Consider the following 21,690-nt stretch of genomic DNA (forward strand, 5'->3'; position numbering starts at 1 on the left):
TACATATATATTGTATGTTTTTATCACAGATGAAGTAAAAACTTCCCTGACTACTTAGCAATATTGTCTTGCAATTTATGGATCAACTTATACATATAATAAAATATAGGAACTGGATTAAATTCCCCCTATTCTGAAATGGGTGTGCCAAACAATATATCCAATCCAATAAAGCAATATCATTAAAAAATCTAACCTCAGATTCAGTGTCCTCGAAAATCCAAGAACTTAGGGATCATCAATCTATTTGAAATTTCCATTATGAATCCCCTATTTTGGATCTCCAAAATCGAAGTACAAACTCATCATCAGTGGTCCAAAATAACACTGAATACCAACTCGCAAGAAAATTTAAATGATTCTTGACCTTCCCATGGACATTTCTGAACTGCTTTTTCTATTATTTACACTAGTTATTATTAACTACACTATGTCCGCTTTATTGAATTTTATTTAACATATAAGGATAGATTGCTTTTATTACTATACATCCTAAGCTTTGGTTTGAGACCTAAAACATATTTTCAGATTAAACATAGTTTTGAACAAGGAGATGTCAAATTGACAAAGGATAAAAAAATATTGTATATATTATTTTTCCTCTCCTCTCTAAACTGATTCTGTTTTTATGAGAATCATGCCATTCATAATATAACATAATTGGGTGGTCAAAAAACATGTCTGGGTAAGGAATGGGGTCAAAAGGAATAGTAACATATGGCATACTTTACATACAGCCCATATGAAAGAGCCAAGATTTTCAAATGTTCAGCTGATACTTAGATCTTACCTTAGCAACCGGGTTACTACAGCCGTGACTGTAATGTAAAAAAAACGTAAATCAGAAAAGACCAGACAGAGGGTACAAAAAAAAAATTACATTGATCTTATTTTTAATTCATGTTTCCTACAATGAAATTATGAATTAGAAGTGTTGCCTTAATGTTACTATGCTAAAATAACTCTGGTGACATTTTTAAGTCAAAAATGTATTGCTTAGAGCTGGCAGTGTTTTTTTACCCTTGTAGATACACAAAAATTAATTTCAGCTATTCAGCTACAGGTTGATAATATGCGATTGTTTCAATTGTCACTATCTTAAAGTATTTAGATTTTAAAACTAATGAGATGAATAAAAATTTGTTTTTAACAAAAAAACTCATCTAGTCCCTCATGTGATTCAAACTGAAATGAGATAATACTGTTAAGAGTTGAACACAAGCTGCACTAAATGAACCTCTATTTAAAAACATAAAATATTTGAATAAGCAGTTTAATGCACAAAAACTTAAAAAAGCCAAAATCTGAGGTTTTTCGACAGACGTTTTGTTCAACCGTTCATTTATAGGGATTAATGCAAAATAGTATCCTTGTGAAATTGTTGAGTAATATCGGGGCCCTGTATCATAATAAAGTACAAACTAATACTACTAGTCTTGTATTTTGTACTTGGCTCAGTTTCACTGAATTGTAAAATGCTGTTTTACACTTTTTTGCTTTTTAACTCAAATAATATCACTAGGAGTTTTCACCTTCATAAAATAAAAAGTATTAGTACTTGTATTTTGTAGATTTGTGTTTATGGAATTAGCTTTAAAAGGGCTTTCACTAAGAAACAGGCCCCAGGTGATGTTACACAATTGACAATTTATAAAACTTAATAATTTTAGTGTGCTATATAAAAATGTCAGAATAAGCTGCTATTGCTTAAAATGTTCCTCCTGATAAAAGGTATTGTAATATGGAGGGCATCCATACCCATTACCATTTTGAATCCAATATCAAAGGTTTTTATTTGAAGAAAATAAATTTTAATTAAATAATCATAATATTTCAGGTGCGATGTAACCAAAAGAGAAGAAGTTCTGCAGATTATACAGCAAATCAAGAAGGAGGTGGGTGATGTTACTGTGCTAATAAACAATGCTGGAATCATGCCGTGTCATCGGCTACTAGAACATAAGCCTGAAGAAATTACAAAAATATTTGAAGTCAATGTTTTAGCTCACTTTTGGGTATGTTTCTTAGTATATCAAAGAATTAACAACAAAAAATAAATAATTAATCAATTATTATGAATCAAAATTTTTTGATAGTTGTTGGAAGCAGTACTTCCTAATATGATTAAACAAAATCATGGACACATAGTCGCACTTTCTTCAATGGCAGGTGTGCTTGGATTAAGAAATCTTGTTCCATACTGTGCATCTAAATTTGCTGTAAGAGGTAAAAATTTTCATTATTAAATGGCAATGTGATATGCTTTATTATTAATATTTGATTTGATAATTTTCCTAAAAATTTTATAAGATATGCAACTTTAATTGTTAATGTTTATTTATATGATGATAAAACAATTTAATATTTTATTGTCATAACAATAATTTTTATTTAGGCTTGATGGAAGCTCTGATAGAAGAATTCAGGGAAGAAAAAATTGCATCAGAAGTTCACTTTACAGTTGTTTTTCCATATATGGTCAACACTGGATTGTGTAAAAATCCCAAAATAAATCAAAAGTATGTATAATTAAGAGTCCTTTAATGATGCATGTAACTGATTTGTTTTTTTCAACTATTCTTTATTATTTTGAAAAGAATGTTAAATACATCATTTATATCTGAGAGGCAATGGTGGCCGAGAGTGTTGGAGCAGAACTCTGTGAAACTTATATAAGAGTTTTTGGTGAGCCCATGGAACAAATCTTCAACTCTACAAATATCTTATTTTAGTTGGGGGTTTATTTTAGTTTTAAACTCGAAATAAATGGGTACCAACATTTAGAATTTAGTTGCAAGTTGACAACTATTAAAACTAAAAGATAATAAAACTACTATTATACAAAGAAATTATTCATTATAGATTTATTATTTTTATGAAAAAAATAATGCATTATACAAAATCAGTTTGCATAAATGAATTATTATAAAAAAAATAAAAACATTTTGATCTTAGATATAATAAAAATATCCAGTAAAATAATTTTTAAAAAGAAAAGAAAAATAGAAATTGGATATGATAGTAAGTATTTGAGGTCCCTTTAGATGATCGGATCAGATCAGATAAATTCAGTGCTCTGCCTAACTGATCTTAAAGTGTTATGTAAAGGAATGTCCCAGACTAGATGTAGTAACTACGGATACAGGTTCCCAGGCTACTTCACCCGATTTATCTGTTCTGATCCAATCGTCTAAAGGCTTCTATACATAGCCCAGAGCTGTAAATAACAGATTATAACTCACAGATGACATAGTCCAAAATAGAACAGTGCATGCATGAAATGATAGTTGCATTATTATATTTACTATATTATTGCATAAGGCATTTATTTTGCCAGGGATTCTTGATAAAATATTTTATTTTAGATGATATTAAGACTTAAGTATGTGAGAACAATTAAATTGATAAAACATGAAAGGTAATTAGGTCTGTATAATAGTAATAAATTGTAAAGTTGCAAAATATTTATATATTGTTTTAACTGTAGCACTGTCTCTTTTAAAGGTGTTCTGAAAATAAGGGAAAGGTCCGAAATATGAAAAATTAACATGTAATAAAATGATACACAACAATAAACAACTATATTGTATATGAAGAAATGAAAATTTACTCTTGCTAACCTAATTAAATGAGAATTATGCTTATGATTGTACCTTCTAGGTTAGGCGAGGCTCTTGCTTTGTTGCAGCCTAAAATGGTAGCTGAAATCATAGTCACCTCTATGAGGCAAAATAAGCTCGCCATCACCATTCCTTCCTTCTTCATGCTACTTAATGATGTTCTCAGGTAACAAAAATACATCTGTAATCGAAAAAGATAATTATACTGAATGAGCTTTTTATTTAGTTGGAAGTAACTGTTAAATAAAACTAATTAGCTTAAGAAATGAGAAGAAATTAGTTACTCAGACAAAGTACAGGATATAAATTGAATTTTGCAAAAGGTTTTTAGTAAAAGGGCTTGGGTTTGAAAATAGAGGAACCACCCTCATATAACAAGTAATTTCTAGGAGAGGATGGGTGTCAAAAAGAACCAGCTACAACTCATGGCTGTACACATATATTAAGGCTAAAGGGTCAGACACATTCATGTGTTTCTAACACAAGAGATGGCAGTACTTCATATCTTTTCGAATTTGCTCCCTTTTCACAGTATAAAAAATTATGCTGTTTGTTTCAATTATTATTGTTTTTTAATTATGCTGTTATTAATCCAAATATGCATTTTTTTCTCATATTTTATACCATTTTTCATCAACTTGAAGTAATCTGATTAATCTGTAAGTATGTAACATAATATTATGTTCTCTCCAATATGAGGTCTCCAAAGTGAACACTCAAACAAATAAAACTTTTTATTATAATTGTTTTAAAAATTATCCCCTTAATTTTTTTTTAAATAGAATATAATATTTTCAGAAATTTACTAAAATTGGGGTGAAGGCAGCATTACTTTGATTTTTTTTAATTTCTCTTTCTGATCTAACTGTTAGATGGATTTGAAAACTTAAAAATATGTTTAGGTTCAAGGTTTTTTGTACATCATCGTTCAATAAAATTTCTTTTTTAAATTATAAAAATTGAAGATTGTAATTTTCAAATTTAGTAAAAAAAAATTCAAAAATTTTTAAACCTATTTACCATCTTACTCCTCATCATAAAGATAAAAATTTATCCTGGATATCTCTGATAATGACCTCAGATATAATCATATATTGTATTTCTGGACCCTTGATTTTCACAGCCTTACAATTTATTTTTAATAATGTATATAATAGCCAGTTATAACAATCGGTTGTTACATAAAGCGTTCATCCAAGTAAAGCAATATATTAGTGTTTTTAGTTACACATTTACAGGATGTGCATAGTGATTGGCAACAATACTCAGTCACAGTGACGAAATATACGTGGGCTCTTGGGGGTCATAATAAACGATATCCAGTGTATATGTTAGATTGAAAATTGCACTATCTTTTCCCTAAGAAAAGGCAGCAAAATCTAAGAGATCGGAAGTGCCTGCTGCTGCCATCTCTTGTCTTAGAAATATACCAATGTGTTGTACCCTTTAGCCTTGAGCATTGGCTTCGTTTAGTCAATTTTAAAGCCAAAAAAAATGGTGGTAGGTACTCTTAACTCCTTTATTATATATTTTTTAATATTGTCTCATCACAGTTGAACAGTCATTCAATTTTTTATTTTTATTTTTTCTTTAGTTACTCACCTATCACTATAACTTTTTAGAGCATTACTTTTCTATAACGATGAAGCGGAATATTTTTTTAAATTAATGGTTGGAAACAAATGTTTATTATGTGAAAACTTTTTTAAAATCACAATGGTCACTTGAATGACATGTCAATTTATTCCTATATTATATTCAATTTATTTCAGAAATATCCTTACTCAAATTTGTAGTTGTATTTTTGTGTCTTAAGTATTATTCTTGCTCAAATTTGTAGTTGTGTTTTTATATCTTTCAGACTGTTTCCGATAAAAGTAGGACAGATGGTGAAAGACTTTCTAGATAGTGGAATGGATGCTGATTAACTCCAGTATAAGCAGATTTCTTTCTGTGAATATTATCGTAAACGATCAATTTAGTGATTGTTGAAATTGACCAACATAGTTTTTATAAATATGTAAGTTATGTATATATTTTTACAAGATTTCTTAAATGCATTTATAAATAAAGTTAAAATGAAGGAAAATTTTAGTCTTTTTTTTTTTTTAATTTTATATTTTAGTTTTATGATTTATCGTTCGTGTGAACATTTTTGGTTACTTTACATTTTACCCAATGGTTAATCCTTAATCAATAATGAGAAAATTTAATAAAATAATTGCTCATTGTGAATTATATGTATATCATGACAAGGTGTCAATTCACTTCAAAATATTGTAGTAAATTATCTTAAATTTAGTTTCTCCAATATAAAGAAAACATAAAAATGTTCGTTTATAAGTATAAGTTATTTAATGTAAAGTAATTAGTTTTAGAGTATGTCGTGTATTCAACTTTAAAAGCATTTATTGATTCTTTTGTTCCTTAATTGCAACTGTGAAAGATATCAAGAAGTGAGGGTCTTTGATATGAAAGTAGTGAGAACCTCCACTGCCAATGTATTGTCATCGCCTTACAAATTATTTATCACAGTGATTTTTTTACCTTACAAGCACAGAGGATCTTGTTCTGTAATCTGTTTTGATTTTAGCATTTAACAAGATTGCTTCCATTAACTTTTTAAAAATCTGTTGGCACAATTGTCTTACATATTTTATTTGATTAACTTAGCCATTCAGAATTTTTATAATTGTTTTATCAATGCACTTTATGGATGCATTTATTCACTACATTAGTATCTTCTAAGGTATAAAATAAATTCCTGTATCCAAAGTACTATAATGGTATAGTTATAACAAAAAAAAATTGGCTGTTTGTTATATTATGGAACATAGTCTTTATTAGATTTTATTATTATTATTATTATTATTATCTCCAACAATCTGCAACTAAACAAATTGTACATACCCTTATTTAAATCATACATTTTGTTTTCTTTCAAAGTTACCAGACAAAATATATTTGAAGTCACATTAAGTTATATATCCATCACTTATGAAGCTAGTCACTTTATATCACTCATTTGCTTTAAGGTCATAACTCGTAAACCATGATTGTTTAGTTAATACCACAAGGACAATTGTAATGGTGTCAACTTTTTATTAGTAGAGTGTCATTTATGATCTTTCAAAGCTTTTTTTTTTTAATTTGTATTATAGTTTCACTGAAATTAATACAGTGTTTAAAAGTTCAAATATCATCACCTCAAAAATGGTTAATTTGGAGTTATGACATTCTTAAAGCAAATGAGTGATATATTTAACTTTAATTACCCTTGTTAACCCTAGTTATATTAATCTAATTTACAATATTAAAACCTCTGTTTCACATGTTGGTTTACATTCAACTATAGAAGGCATGGGTATATGTGAGTGTATTGTGAATAATGCAATAAACATGAATTTAAAAGTAGTTTACTATAACTTTGACCTTTTAATTGATTAATAAAATTATGATTGATGTTGTGTTTTTATCCCTTACTGAAAAAAAAAATGATTAAACAATAAAATCCTTTTTTTAAGTAAATGTTATTAACACAGATAGTAATTATTTTTTTAAATATAAATCTCAGTAATTGAAATATAGTTGATCTACTTACGTGTACTTTTTTAATTTCTCTCAAATAATTACACAAAGTTTGACTTCACCAGTTGCTCAGGGGAGTGAGAGTAGTGTAGTATTAGAAAATAACTTGGTCAAATTTGGTCTCTCTTCGCCTAAGTTAAACCTGCCAAAAAAAAATAAAATAAATTTGTTTGAAATACAAATATTTAAAAAAAAAAAAAAAATTAAATCTGTTCATTAATAAATTAAAAATATTTATTTTAAGTATGTTGATGTGATTGACTTCTTTGAACAAAATATCTTTTTTTTTTTTTAATTTTAATATATTCCACATTTCTACCCTCTGCAGCCCCCATTTAAGTTTTTTTATTACAATTACTTTCTAAAATAGTAGAGAAAAATCTGGTGTATCTATCTCCTAAATAGTTTTGAAACTAATAAAATTATATTTCTATCAAATGAATTTTCATGACATATAAATCTTTGGTACTTCAAACTCAATTTTTAAAATCATATGGAGTTCTGGTTCTCATTGTCTCAATTATTAAATGTTAAAAAATAATTTGCATATTTGGATGTATTTTTTTATATCATGTTTAATACCATCTTTAATCATTTTAGAAATTTAGATATTATTAATTCTTTTTTTTATAAATATTGTAAAACAGAATGTTTTTTCATTTATTTTTTTTAATAATTGGTCTTGTAACGGGAACTGTTTATACCAACAGTGCAAATAATTGATGAAAATACTACTTTATAAATTGACAAAGGATGTGAGAGTGCATTCAGTATGTTCTCCTGTTATACACTGGCCCCTTAAAGGAGAGGTATTAGGGCTGGCAGAAACCTCTCACCCAAATAACCAATTTTTAATGTTTTTATTCTGAAAATTAAAAGAAAAAACATTGACCCCAACCAAGGTTAGACACTATAGGACTCCAATGGGAGTCTTATAGTGTCTAACCTTGGTTGGGGTCAATGTTTTTCATTTTGTGAGACTGCCACTCAATTAAAAAGGTCAACACCTCAGCCCGGATTCGATCCGGCACCGCCAATAGATCTCAAATTGGTAAGACTGTGTCTACCACTGAGCTATAGGCAGGCGGCCCAGATCTAAAAAATATTTATTTCATTAATTGGATACATAATTAGTTGGAAAAATGGTCCATAATTATTAATGCCACTCATAGAACTCACATTTCATGCAAGGTTTAGTCAGGTAATACATTATGTGCCGATTTTTAAAGTATACTTTTGTTTGGGAATAATAAAAAAAATGAATAATGACTGTACTAAATATTTTATTATAATTAATAAATATAAATTATTTAAACAAATACAACACAAAATATATTTAATCTGATTTTAACATCACTTATATTATATGACTTTAACTTACTCAATCTAATTCAACATATATTAAAGATAGGTAAAGTTCGTTTACTTTTTATACAGCATTTAAAACTATTTGACTGCCTGGGATGAACCTCTAGTAGTCAAATGAATAGAGACATTTTCTTTCAAAATTGACTTCAAATTTCATTTTTGGAATCACTTCAAACATCATGTTTGACATAATGTTCATCCATATAATTTGTGGTTCAAATAAAACAAAAATAAATATTAATTTACCTAATATATATCTTAATCATAAGTTATAAGTAAAATAAAGAACCTTCAAGTCTTTGACAAACTAGTGACATAAACTGCAGAATCATTGCAGTTTATACATAATTAAAATATTTAAATTAATGAAATACAGTATAGGATTCATTCAAACATTGATAATAAGATAAAATGCAAAACAATTACTGACTTATAATGAAAACTAAGAACTAATAAAATCTGACCAATAACATTTGTATTTTCAACTTCTTAAACTACTTGAAAGAAAAATTTTCCCAACATGATAAATTCCAAATAATAAAATCCATTGTAAAATAGAATTTACTTAAACTTTTTATTATTTACTACACATTTATAAAAAAATTAATGTGATTTTTCTTGTCACTTTGTTAAGAAAAAGTTTTGCTTTCAATTTAAAGCAATAATGTAATGCTTTGACAGAATTTAAAACATAAATTTTACATTATAATCAGAGACTGGGTTTACACAAAAGTGCATATATATTATCTGCAGTTCTGCTGCGCAGCAATGAACTTCATTTTTATTTTACATTTTTAACTTGAGTCAGTTTTTCTTCCTGATTGATTTATAAAAGTATTTATATCTCATTTTTGTTTATTTGGAGAAAAAAAGAAGTTAAAAAGCCCATTTTATGAAATTAATAATTATACTCATCAGATATACACAAAACAACACTCGCTTTACTTTTTTTTCCTCCTTTATCATGAAACTCATAGTTTATTATTTAATATTTCTGAAATTTATGTCTTAAATGAATTATTAACACACACATGGTTTAAGGTAGCTTTATTTAAAAAAACGGAAACTTAAAAATTTTATACTGACCAACCAATGAACCCAAATAAATTATGATGAATAGAATATTTCATTAATATTTATACATACAAAAACACAAAACGAAAGTTTTAACATCGAAACAGAAGTGAATTTAAAAAGATTAATTAATAGTTTAAATAATAACATTAATAAATACTGTTTAATCTTTAACTCAGAGGGTGGAGTGTGACTAACTCCAGACAGCAAAAAACATTAATACCTGCAGACTTTAAACTCATTTTGCCCCTTCCTTTTTGGGCCTTTCCAGATGAGTCCTTCAAAATCATAAGTTAGTCAACTTTAAACACTTCCATGCTTAGGGTGGGTTTTGCAAGGAATGCTCAATGGATGAGTTCTTCCAATTTTATAAATTAAACCATTTTTTTTTAATTTACTAGCTGTTGGGAACAGTATCATAAATTTGTATATGTATAAATAGTTGACCGTAAAAATTGATATAAAGGAAGATGGTCAGGGTTGCGGTCACAAGTGAAACGAAACGTTTCGCCCCACTTTGTAGGGCTTCATCTGGGCTAAAAAGATACAAAATGAAACTATGTTAAGATAAAATGATAAAATTAAAAATAAAAAGATACAATGAAAAGAATAAAAAACAAGTAACAAAGGCAAGAGCAATAGTTTCATACAAAAATACGTAAAATATAAAGCTAAAAAAATGTACATGAGATGTATATAAAAATAACAAACAAAAAAAAAACAATACATATACAGAGATAAAATAAACGTCATGAAATCATGATAAAAATAAAAAAATAATAATAATGGAAAAAATAAATAAAAAATGACAATAAATGAGTAAAGAGCCATATAGGACAACATACCTGTCCAAATAAATAAGTTGAACAGACAGAAACTGCGGAAACGCGTAAGAGTGGGGACCACCTCCTCCCCACTCTTCCGCAGACAAAGCAACGACGTGAGGTGGTCCCCACTCTTACGCGTTTCCGCAGTTTCTGTCTGTTCAACTTATTTATTTGGACAGGTATGTTGTCCTATATGGCTCTTTACTCATTTATTGTCATTTTTTATTTATTTTTTCCATTATTATTATTTTTTTATTTTTATTATTATTTCATGACGTTTATTTTATCTCTGTATATGTATTGTTTTTTTTGTTTGTTATTTTTATATACATCTCATGTACATTTTTTTAGCTTTATATTTTACGTATTTTTGTATGAAACTATTGCTCTTGCCTTTGTTACTTGTTTTTTATTCTTTTCATTGTATCTTTTTATTTTTAATTCTATCATTTTATCTTAACATAGTTTCATTTTGTATCTTTTTAGCCCTGATGAAGCCCTACAAAGTGGGGCGAAACGTTGGAAAATAAAATAGTTGTAAACTATTTTCGTTTCACTTGTGACCGCAACCCTGACCATCTTCCTTTATATCATAAATTTGATTTGTTTGTGTATACCAGACATTGGAATTTGGAATTTTTAAAAAATTAGAATTTGTATGATTTTCTTTAAATAATTTTTTTTTTATAGTAAATGTTTTAACTTCCATAAACCTGTACAACATGCACATTCCTATCCATTAGATTTTATAAAATATAGTTAAAATTATAAAATGTTGGTTTAAATAATTTAAAAACAAATAAAAACAATTGGGATTCATGAAAGCCCACTTCCCTGGGAACGTTCAAAATTGTCACCTCCCAAGTTAAACATTAGTCAAACTAGATAAAGAAAACTTAACAAAATAAAACATTAGTCATTCAATAAACAAAGCCAAAGATCAATTACATTGTACCTTGATACAATTAAAAAAAATAATTACTTATGAGAGAACTATTTTAAAATAACAAAATTTAGTTTAATTCTTCACTTAAATTAAATATCACATTAATTTAAACAATTGAACAGTAATCCATCAAAAGTCAATACATCTAATTCTGAAAAAAAAAATAAAGGGTTTATAAACAAACTTAAATTTTACATCTAAAACTCATTCAGTTTATCTGAACATTTTATTTTTCTGTCAAATAAGTGTTAAAAAAAATCAATTTTTTCTATAAAATAATTCAACTTATTTACACTAGATACTCCTCTAATAATTTTCCAAAAGTGGATATATTGACTTTTGATAGAAACCCCCTCAATTTAAAATCAGTCTAACTATTAAATAGATTCTAGTTAATTTATAACCTAATACAAAAAAAATGGAAGCACAGGTCAACCTCATAATTTGCTGGGGTTACATTTTTGACAACCAATATATACTTAAAACAAAACATAAAGTGTATTAAATCATGTAATCTTTTCAAATAAGGTAAGTATGATACTTATTTAAATATATATATACATATTTTTTTTTTTGCATCAGATCAAAATGATTTCCATTTGTTATTATTTTTGTAAAACTCCAAAAGTGAGTGTATAAATCATTAATAAATGTATACAGATACTAAATAATTAAAAAGTTATGTATTTAGATATGGTACAAATCATATCACCAATATTTAGTTATTTTAATATTGATATAAATATTAAGATGATTAATAATCAACAAATTGAAGAAATAACAGGCAGAAGATTCCGTAAAATCCTAATTGTCTTTTTTTAATAAAAAAAAAATAGAGATGTTCTTTTAATTAATTCTTTGAACAGTCTAGTTTCCAACAAAAATAAAATTTGCTTTGAATTTAATTCTGAAATATAAATGTAGCTATAAAAAAGTATACCATTTCTGAAATGAGTGAATAAAATAGAATAATTACCACCTGTTTAAATTTTCTTAACAGAGATAAAAATTTAATAAAGGAATTAAAAAGCTAACATTACTTCATTACAGAGTTGGGCAGTATTTTTAATTACAAGATAATTGTTTGTGCTTCAGAGGACTAAATACAATATACAAAAAGTATTTTGTATTTTGAGAAGTAAAATACAAAAATATTATCTTGTATTTAAAGTAATAAAAATACATGAGTATAATTCATATTAGAAATACTTTTCTTCCAAAATACTTGACCGAAATTCGTAATTTAAATACTTTTCTTTTGAAATATGAAAAATATTTTTTACTTGGAATACTTATTAAGTTTTTGAGTCACAGGTTTTGTCCAACTCTGGTTCACTCAAATAAATGAATTCATTGTGTAAAAAATGATCCATTCCTACAAACATTGTTTATTTATTTTTTGATTAACTGTGTATAAACAAAACTGGTGATAAAAACAAACTCATTTTTCTGATGGATTTTCAAGCATATTTACCTTGGTGGGTTAAACAAAACATGAATTATTTGTACATATTATCGTGCTAGAAGTGTTTGATACAGTGCAGTATATATCCAATCCTGCCAAAAATGAATTTGAATCAATAATTCAATTTCTTAGATGTATGAAGAACCTACTCCTAAAATTTACAGAAAAGTTGCTGTTCTTGACGAAAAGGTAATGACTAGATCAATGGTGGTACAAGGCCACAACTTTAACAAGTCAAAAATTGAAGTTCATGATGCAGAAATGAGCAGGCTATATGTCATCACAGATGAAGTGCCACAAAAAAGTTGAATATGAAATGCATTATGATTGTCGGCTAACTCTAACTATAATTTGTTTATGAGCTTAACAAACTCCTCATAATTCAACAATATAAGAAGGGTTAGCAATAAACTCAATGAGTAGAAAAAAAGTTAACATATTGTATAACTACGGCTTGATCATATAAAAAATGTTGGATAACATAATAACAGAGATGAAACTTAAGTGTCTCACATCACAAGAAAGGAAATTTAAGATATCAACAAGAAAAACAATGGCTATGATATGAGGAGTTTTCAGTGAACAGGATTCTTTTTAATTAAATGCATATCCATGGTATTCTAAGGCAGAAACTGCCACATTTCTTCAAAATTGAATGACACAGAATTAATAGTCTTTCAATGAAGAAATTCTGCATCATTATCACTTTTACTTCCTTCTAAAATTGACCGAGTCCATAACAGGGAGAGAATCTGATGGGGACCAGAGGGTTCTGGAATAGTTAATACAATCTTCATGGTGGTAGTGAATATCTTGACGAGCAAGAATCATTAGGGTTATTTCTACCAGCACAAGTGACAATTGTTATTACTACAGTAAAACATGATGATATAATACCAAATATGATCTGAAAATTAAATGGCTATCAAAGAGATTTTCAAATCTAGCATTTTACTTTCTCAAAACCAAAGGGTTTTACAACGGTATTATACAGTAAATTTAATGAAATATATGTCACGGGTGCAAGTAAAGGGTACTTCACTAAGTAAACTAAGTTTTTCTTAGAAAAAAGTTCTTCAAATTAAGCTAATACTGTCAATAAAGAGATTAATATAGTAAGATAATGTTAAATGTCCACTTAGGGCCATTAACTTTGCTTCCAGGATTGCATATAATTTGCTTATTAAATTATGAAATAAAATAAATAGATCTATCCGAAATAAACGCAATAGTGCCCTTTACCTTATGTGAACATACATCTTAATATCCTTCTAAGCAATGTAATATACAAATATATATATTTGATTTTTAAAGTTCCTGAATCAATCAAAATATCACTACCTCCCAACTGTGTTTGAACTCATCTCTGATACTAAAAAAATTGTTTTGAACTTAATTTACCCAACTTTGTTGAAATATGATTAGAAAGAGTATTTATAAAACCCTTAGAGTATTTACAAAACCTAAGGATAAAAATGTAGCACAAACTTCAGAACATCAATGAGAAACAAGCTGATCTAGGATTGTCTGTAGGGCTGTCTTCTCTTCTCGAAGGTTGGCTAAACTGAGCTGAAGTTCATGGCAGTGCTTTCTCAGAACAGCATTGTGGGCCTCCCTCACTTCAACCCTATAATAAATAATAAATTATTAAAATTTAAGCCACCCAAACAAATAACAAAACAAAAAGATAACGGAATCAAAATTAATTAAATCAAAAGTCTCTAAACTACAGCCCACAGCCCAACAGTAAAGTTTTGTTTCATTTTGAGCCTTAAATGGAGTCCTAATGAAAGTTTCATAAGGACATAGAAAAATCCACAAAGAATCATATCAACAAATACACACACATAAATATATTGGCATAAAAAATATGTTATGCTTACTTAACATCCAAAGGTATTTCAGCTGGTGACCAATTCTCATGCTCTGAAGTATCAGAAGCTAAAAATAAAATATCTTAAATACTTATTACTAAAATTTTAAAACAATAACAAATAAATAAAAATTTAATTTCCATTTTTTTATGCATAAAATAATGTATAAGAAATGTTACATGTTACATATGAGCTTCCTTTGCTACTCCAACTCATCAGGGTTAACTCCAATTATTATTTTTTTAAATTATTTATAGATGTCAACTTCCAATATAAGTTTACCTTTACTGTAGGTCGAACCCTTACTTTATGGAAGGAAATTTAAAAAAAAACCTCTACCGGTACTCAGAGAAATATGGTAATTTATTACTCTCAAAATATTTTATTTTGTATTGGTCTGTAAACAAACTGGAATATTGAAATTTTCATTAATATCTAAAGTAAGGTAATTGTCAAGTTTAATGATTCTGGAGAAAAAGAAGAATTATTCATTTATTTATATTGGGGCAAAGGGTTTTTGTTTTTCCCGATTGAAGAACTAATCTCTTTCCTAAATTTAAATATTCGCTGGTTCAGTTAAAGAAAAAAAAAATGGGTGACTTGAAAATAATCTCACAAAAAATTAAAATGATAAAGAAAATGATGTTAGAACTGTCTCTATAAAGGATACCATTGAAAAGAGACAACTCCGATGGTTTGGACATCTCTGTCAGATGAGTGAAGACAGAGACCCAAGAAAATATTTTGAGGCCAGACCAACAGGAAAACGAATAAGAGAGAGACCCAGAATACAATGGAAGGCCTATATCTCCAAAGTGGGAAAGAGAAGAGGGAAAAACTAGGATGCCATGAGGGTGCTGGCTCGGGATCAAGAGGCTTGGTTTGCCTGGACAGAGGCACATCCACACTGAAAGCCACTAAGGAGGAAGAGAAAGAAGAAAATAAAATAATAAAAAAATAACCTTCCAATCGATAGACAAATTTAATAATATTAGATATAAACAATAAAATTTAAAAATGAATTATCCTGTTGTTACAAAAAAATGATTCATGAAAATAAAAAATATTTATTTATATATATACAAAACTAAAACAATTTGCTTTACACAAAAAAAAAGTTAAATTTTTTAGTAAGAAAACAAAAGAAATAAGAAGTTTGGAGATTCAGTATAAATAAGATGATGGGTAAGGTTCCCTTGAAAGGTGATGCCCCCCAAAAAGATTGAACAGCATGATGAGTCATGGGTGAGAATGAGACAGAAGTCTGACCACCCAAAATTCCTTACTATTATCCAATAAAAGAGTTATAAAGGAAAGAAAATCAACTACTAAACAGAGGAAATTCCTTATCACATCTGACTTAGCCTAATAGAAGAATCAGTTAAAAACTACACATTCATAATTTACCTGGTTTCCTATAAACTTGAAAAGCACCAGCTGAAACTTGATGTTTCCCTTGGTCTTCTGTAAACTGGGCAAAGTTTGCAAACCCAACCTCGCCTTCACTGGTAGATTTTTCCGTTTGTTTCCGAGGTGATACCTAAAATTAGAACCAATACGTAGAAAAAATTAAAAATTATAGTTTAAATTTAGGTAGAGAATATAAGATTTAAAATACATATATATGTATGTATTGATATAAAATCAATACAAACATATAATTGAATACTTACTGTGCCAGGAGAAATTCTTGGGGGTACAGTTGGAGGCATATTCAGTAAACTTGATTTTCCTAATAAAAAAATGAGGAAGAAAACATTAAACTAGACAGCAAATAATTTAAACAGAACCATCTAAACAAGACAAAAACTGTTTAATTTTAAAATAATTAAAATATTCATAACAATATTAATATGTTTAAAATAAAAATGCCACATATATACTCACCTAATCTAGTAAGGTCCAATGATGAGCTCCTGGTATGATGCCTGTAAGGCCTTGGAGGAGGAGGTGGAGGAGGTTCTTTTTTATTGGACCTACAATAAGGTATTTATTTTTTTGTTAGAATTTCACATCTCTAAATTTTTTTTTATTAAGATTCAATAAAATAAAAAAAATATGTAAAACGCAGTGCTTTAACTTTTCCCTACAGGGAATAAAATTCTCTGCCTCTCCCGAAATAAGAAAGTGAAAAAAATGTTAAAGTTAAAAATCCTTTTTTTTTTTTACAATATTTATTAATAGATCAATCTATTAATTTGTAACTTGTTTACGTGATAATCAATTATTACATAAACAAGTTAGAAATTTTATCAATGAAGCCCCATACAGTTAAGTCTTTCAAAATAACATAAAAATTTTGAAATTACCATCTCTAGGAAAAAAAATAATTAAGACCACAAAATAATATAAATTTGTAATGTATTTTATAAAACAATGTTAACAGAGAGAAAAATGGTAACTTAAAAAACTAAGTACACAATTTCTGTTCACATTCACTCTCCTTATAATCAGAATGTCCACAAAATAAAGGATAGATTTTTTTTGGCTGAAAATTGAAGAAGAAATGAATCAAAATGAAAATCATTGCCAATTAAATTTGGTGTCAAATGGTACCTCAAATGGATAGATCAAATACATGATTAGTAATAATTAATTTTCTTGGTTCCCTTTCTGCCTGATTTCAGAATATTTTTCTTTTGAGTAAAACCACTTAAAACTAATTTCACTAAAAATAACAAGTTAGTTTGAAATTTGATTCATTTAGAAAATCATATCAACCCCAACAATTCACCAGAGACAGCGTGTTTGGATGCTTAAGCTGTTATTGGTCTAATTTTATACCAAATCTATTCTCCAAGATATTAGTTTGATATTTTTTTAAAAATATATAATAACAAGTTATTTCAACGCCAATTATCAAAAAGTGTAGAAAAACAAGTTCTCTATAAGAAAACTGGTCAAAACTTCATCTGTTGGCCCATGTTCGTAGGAGCTGTTTTATTCAGTGTTATATCCCTATAAAACCATGAAGGTTATCCTTTTATAGAGAAAAACCAAGCATGTAGAAAGTTTTAATAAAGTCTTAATTCTGGTCATTTCACTGGTAGGCACTTGGCAACACTTTTATATGTGTATTATTGATTGTTTCTAGTTATTCTATATTTAGTTGAGATTAATTATCTTAGTTACTTCAGTATAAAACAATGTTTTAGGCTATACATGGAATTTTTTACATTTTATTTTTAGATATAAATTGAAAAAAAGTCTCAAATGGAATGAACTGACAATTAAGAAATTCAGTTAGTCGAGAAAGAGAAAGACTAAACATAAAGTGAACCCACAACACTTGGTGATTAGTAAACACAAAACTCTACGAAATTTTAAGGGCAGTTTATGAACAAAAAGAAAAAAAAAATGGTTTAGGTACCTATTTTTTTTATCATTTAGTAACTTTGTATTTTATTTTATTTAGTTTTATTTTAACTCCTTTATTCCCAAAAGTGGTATGAGTATCATATAGAAAAAATAGGACTGTGTACCTCCAATAACAATATTTCTCAAAACCATAATAATAAATAATAAGCATCAATTATTATTATTACTTACAATACACTTTCGTCGGGCAAAGACTGAAGAGGAGGGGGAGGAATGGCACCAGGACCTGGAGCTGGATTAAAAAAAAAATGAAAATTATTTCAACAAATAATCACAATATTTAAAATATAATACTATATTAAAATTATGGGCGTTGATGACCTCAGGGTTTTACGCCCTTAAGCCCCAGACAACAACAACAACTATATTAAAACAAACTACAAATATAGACTTCAGCTTTAATTTAAAATCACTATTATTTATTTGTTCTTATTTTTCCTTTAACAAATTTCCGAGAAGTCAATTTGATTGTAAATTTTCTTTGTTATAATAGAATAATTACATTAAAATTCAATATTGTTTTTTCAAATGATAAAATAATAACTACAATTAAATATTTAAAATGAGAAAATATTGAGCTAACAACATTAATTTTACTTTCACTATTCTCCAAGATAGAAGAAATATATTAAATAAAAATTATAATGATTTATTATTTTTACTACTTAAGGAAAGAAATAAACAAATAAATTATTATTAAAAAAAAGAAATAGATGATTTTGCTTGATTTGTTTCTGTTCTATTTACTTATTTTATTATATTTTTTTATATCTTGTTTTACATGTAATACAATTATTGTAAGTATATAATATTCACTAAAACGTTTAAGTTAATTAAATATGCATTATTTTCTTTTTTTGTTAACTATTATTGTCTCATTTTCCCTAATTTATTATTATTAATTATATCTTATTTTTAATAAATGACAAATTTAATTTCTTAAATCAAAATAAAAAAAATGTAAATATCTATTTCAAATATGATTTTTTTTTAATATCTACCAAAATCATACTTAAAATTTGAGTTTATAAACAACACAGAAAACAATATATCAGTCATTATCAAGATTTGTATAAGTGTAATAAGGGGTATAATAACAAGAAACAGACCAAACAAATCTTATTATAGATTTTAAAGTAGAAGTTAAGTTGCTATTAAGTTTGCAAAGGTATTTAATCTCTCTATTATATAAAGAACTGTTTAGTGATCACCGTGTAATATTTTATTTTACATGTAAGGTGGAATAATAAAAATGGTTCATGCAAATTGAGTTTAACTGATAAAGAACGCATTTTCAAAAAAAAAAAAAAAAAAGAATAAATGAAAAAGCTTATCTGCATCAAATCATCACTTTAACCAGAGTCACAGTGTCATACCCACCCTTAATATACCCATTATTAATCTCCTATACGAACTACAGACTTGTATATTACAGTTATACAATTTGAACAATGAGTAGTAAAATTGAAATTATAATGTGGGTACCTAATTAATTTATACTATAATATAATTGTTAAATATTGTAATTACCTGTATGCTTCTTTGGCTGCGGCCTTTGTATCGGTCTGATTTCAGAGGCAGGAGCACCTTCATCCACCTCTGGTCCAGGTGTCAGCCTGAGGGCTACTGGGTGCAAAATCTTGGGATCCTGAAATTAGTTAAGAATTATCTTATCATATGACAGGGGACGATTCTGCAAATGTGAAATGGAGAATGAATAACTGGGGTGGTGGGACAAAATACAGAGGAAAACCCAGAAGTCCTTGAGAATTTAAAATATCATTCCAGGAAATTAATCTCCTTGATAATGTTTCCCTCGAGAGAGATGTATTCACATTTACTATAACTATATAAGTACTTCTTTTCTATTTTCTTATTTATTATATGATTACCACATATCATTATTATTTATTTTTTAGTGAATAAACCATTTATAAATTTTCTTATTTATAAATTATCAAAAAATAGATAATTAAAACAAATTTAATCTGTTTAAAATTAATTTATATTTATTATGAACAACTTTGTCATGGTTATTTATGTTTTGATTGGTATTCATTTTTAATTATTAAAAATCAATGAAAATCATTCAGGAAAAAAATTTGTTTAAGTAGTTTATATCAAAACATATAATTTTAATAATTTAACAGGGATGAAGAGAAAAATGGCCTATGGAAAGGGCCAAAAGAAAGGTTGCAAAAATAGAAGAATATATAAATACGTAGAATAGAACTATTATAAATGAAATATAAAAATAATATTATTATATTGTTCTATTTTAAATAATCTGGGTTTAATGTTATCGTAAGGGTTTTTTGCATTCGTTTTGATTGACATTTAACAATGAATTTATGTTTACTATCAATACATCATATTAAAAAAAATAACTTATAAATATGAAAATTATTATTATTATTGGAAATTAACACCAACAAAATTATTATAAAATATGAATCATAAAAACTAAAAATTTATCAGAAAAATAATGAAGTTAAGAAAAAATTATGAGAGGTAAGAGTTGAGAAAAAAACACAAAGAATAAATTCATATTTTAAAAGAACAACCATTTAAGCATTTATTTTCTTTATGCATAAAGAAAGAAGAAGAGCCCTTCATTCATTTTACAAAACAAATTTTTTTAAATTTAAAAATCAATATTATCAGGAAAATTAAATCTACTTAAAATTAATTTGACTTTATATTATTAATTTGAATTAATATCAACATGCTTCAACATTTAATATGAATAAAAATAATAATTATCATGAATAAAAACAATATTTACGAAAAAAAACATGAATATCAGATATAAATTTAATACTGATATGTACAAAACAATAACCAGTCAAAACTTAAAGGATTTATAAAACTTACCAGCTCTGATTTTAAGTGACATTCAAAAGGCAGATTTATTTAACATATAATAGAATGTCAACACTGAATTGCAATCGACAATATCAACCTCTGATTACAACAAAATAATTAGATAGGTCAATGTCAAACATAATAAATATGATAAAGTGAACATTCTTGGAATTCCAACTAATTCTTTTCTTAGTAAACTAATGCTGATGCTCAACAATAGTTAATATATTCATATCTTATGAATATTATAATAACACAAGAGACAGATCAAAGAATGGTTGTTTGTTATAAACATGAGTACTAGCAAATTTTATTGTACCAAGAACTAAATGGTGCTAGTTCAATAGGAATTGTAACATTTATAAGGAAGCTTCAAGATTTAATTTTTTTTAGCTCCGGTATTTTATAGGTTACACCTGACACTTAATAGTAACAGGTGTCAATAGCAAACCCTGAAGTAAATGAGGCATTAGAGAATGTTTTGACATGAAGATGAAATTAAATAAGCTATAATCACCTGCTCAACAGCTGCTTTGTGAAAATCAAAGTTTACAGGCTTCGGTCCAGGAGACGAGATAGAACTAGTTGGTGATTCAACAAACTTAGTCCACTAAAATGCATAAAATAAAACAAACAAATAATAAACAAATCTAAATAATTAAAACAATGGGTTTTTTTTTTTTTT

The 21,690-nt window shown here is 27.1% G+C and overlaps 2 protein-coding genes across 3 annotated transcripts in view; one reads left to right on the forward strand and one right to left on the reverse strand.

Moving 5' to 3' along the window:
• The window catches only part of LOC106677467 (epidermal retinol dehydrogenase 2), a 75,545-nt gene extending 68,511 nt beyond the window's left edge, over positions 1-7,034 (forward strand). The window contains exons 4-8 of the mRNA XM_014415415.3: positions 1,838-2,015; positions 2,097-2,226; positions 2,396-2,519; positions 3,661-3,786; positions 5,482-7,034. Coding sequence (XP_014270901.1) covers positions 1,838-2,015; positions 2,097-2,226; positions 2,396-2,519; positions 3,661-3,786; positions 5,482-5,548 — 625 coding nt within the window. The 3' untranslated portion in view covers positions 5,549-7,034. The remainder of the gene's footprint in view (positions 1-1,837; positions 2,016-2,096; positions 2,227-2,395; positions 2,520-3,660; positions 3,787-5,481) is intronic.
• Positions 3,664-21,690, reverse strand: part of Reps (RALBP1 associated Eps domain containing) — a 22,356-nt gene continuing 4,329 nt past the window's right edge. The window contains exons 5-14 of one of the 2 annotated variants that reach the window (XR_002945787.2): positions 21,523-21,615; positions 19,671-19,788; positions 18,312-18,372; positions 16,650-16,738; positions 16,436-16,494; positions 16,170-16,302; positions 14,772-14,829; positions 14,377-14,515; positions 7,222-7,350; positions 3,664-3,801 (exon numbers count right to left, since the gene is read on the reverse strand). Coding sequence is in view for 1 of the 2 variants with exons in the window: in XM_024364362.2 (XP_024220130.1) it covers positions 14,386-14,515; positions 14,772-14,829; positions 16,170-16,302; positions 16,436-16,494; positions 16,650-16,738; positions 18,312-18,372; positions 19,671-19,788; positions 21,523-21,615 (741 nt within the window). In the remaining variant the exon portion in view is untranslated. Of the gene's footprint in view, positions 3,802-7,221; positions 7,351-8,474; positions 14,516-14,771; positions 14,830-16,169; positions 16,303-16,435; positions 16,495-16,649; positions 16,739-18,311; positions 18,373-19,670; positions 19,789-21,522; positions 21,616-21,690 lie in introns of those variants that run through there. The other variant, XM_024364362.2, reaches the window with a different exon arrangement.

Source organism: Halyomorpha halys, unplaced genomic scaffold (assembly GCF_000696795.3).
Source record: "Halyomorpha halys isolate HHAL.00 unplaced genomic scaffold, Hhal_1.1 Scaffold100.1, whole genome shotgun sequence".
NCBI classification, from domain to species: domain Eukaryota; kingdom Metazoa; phylum Arthropoda; class Insecta; order Hemiptera; family Pentatomidae; genus Halyomorpha; species Halyomorpha halys.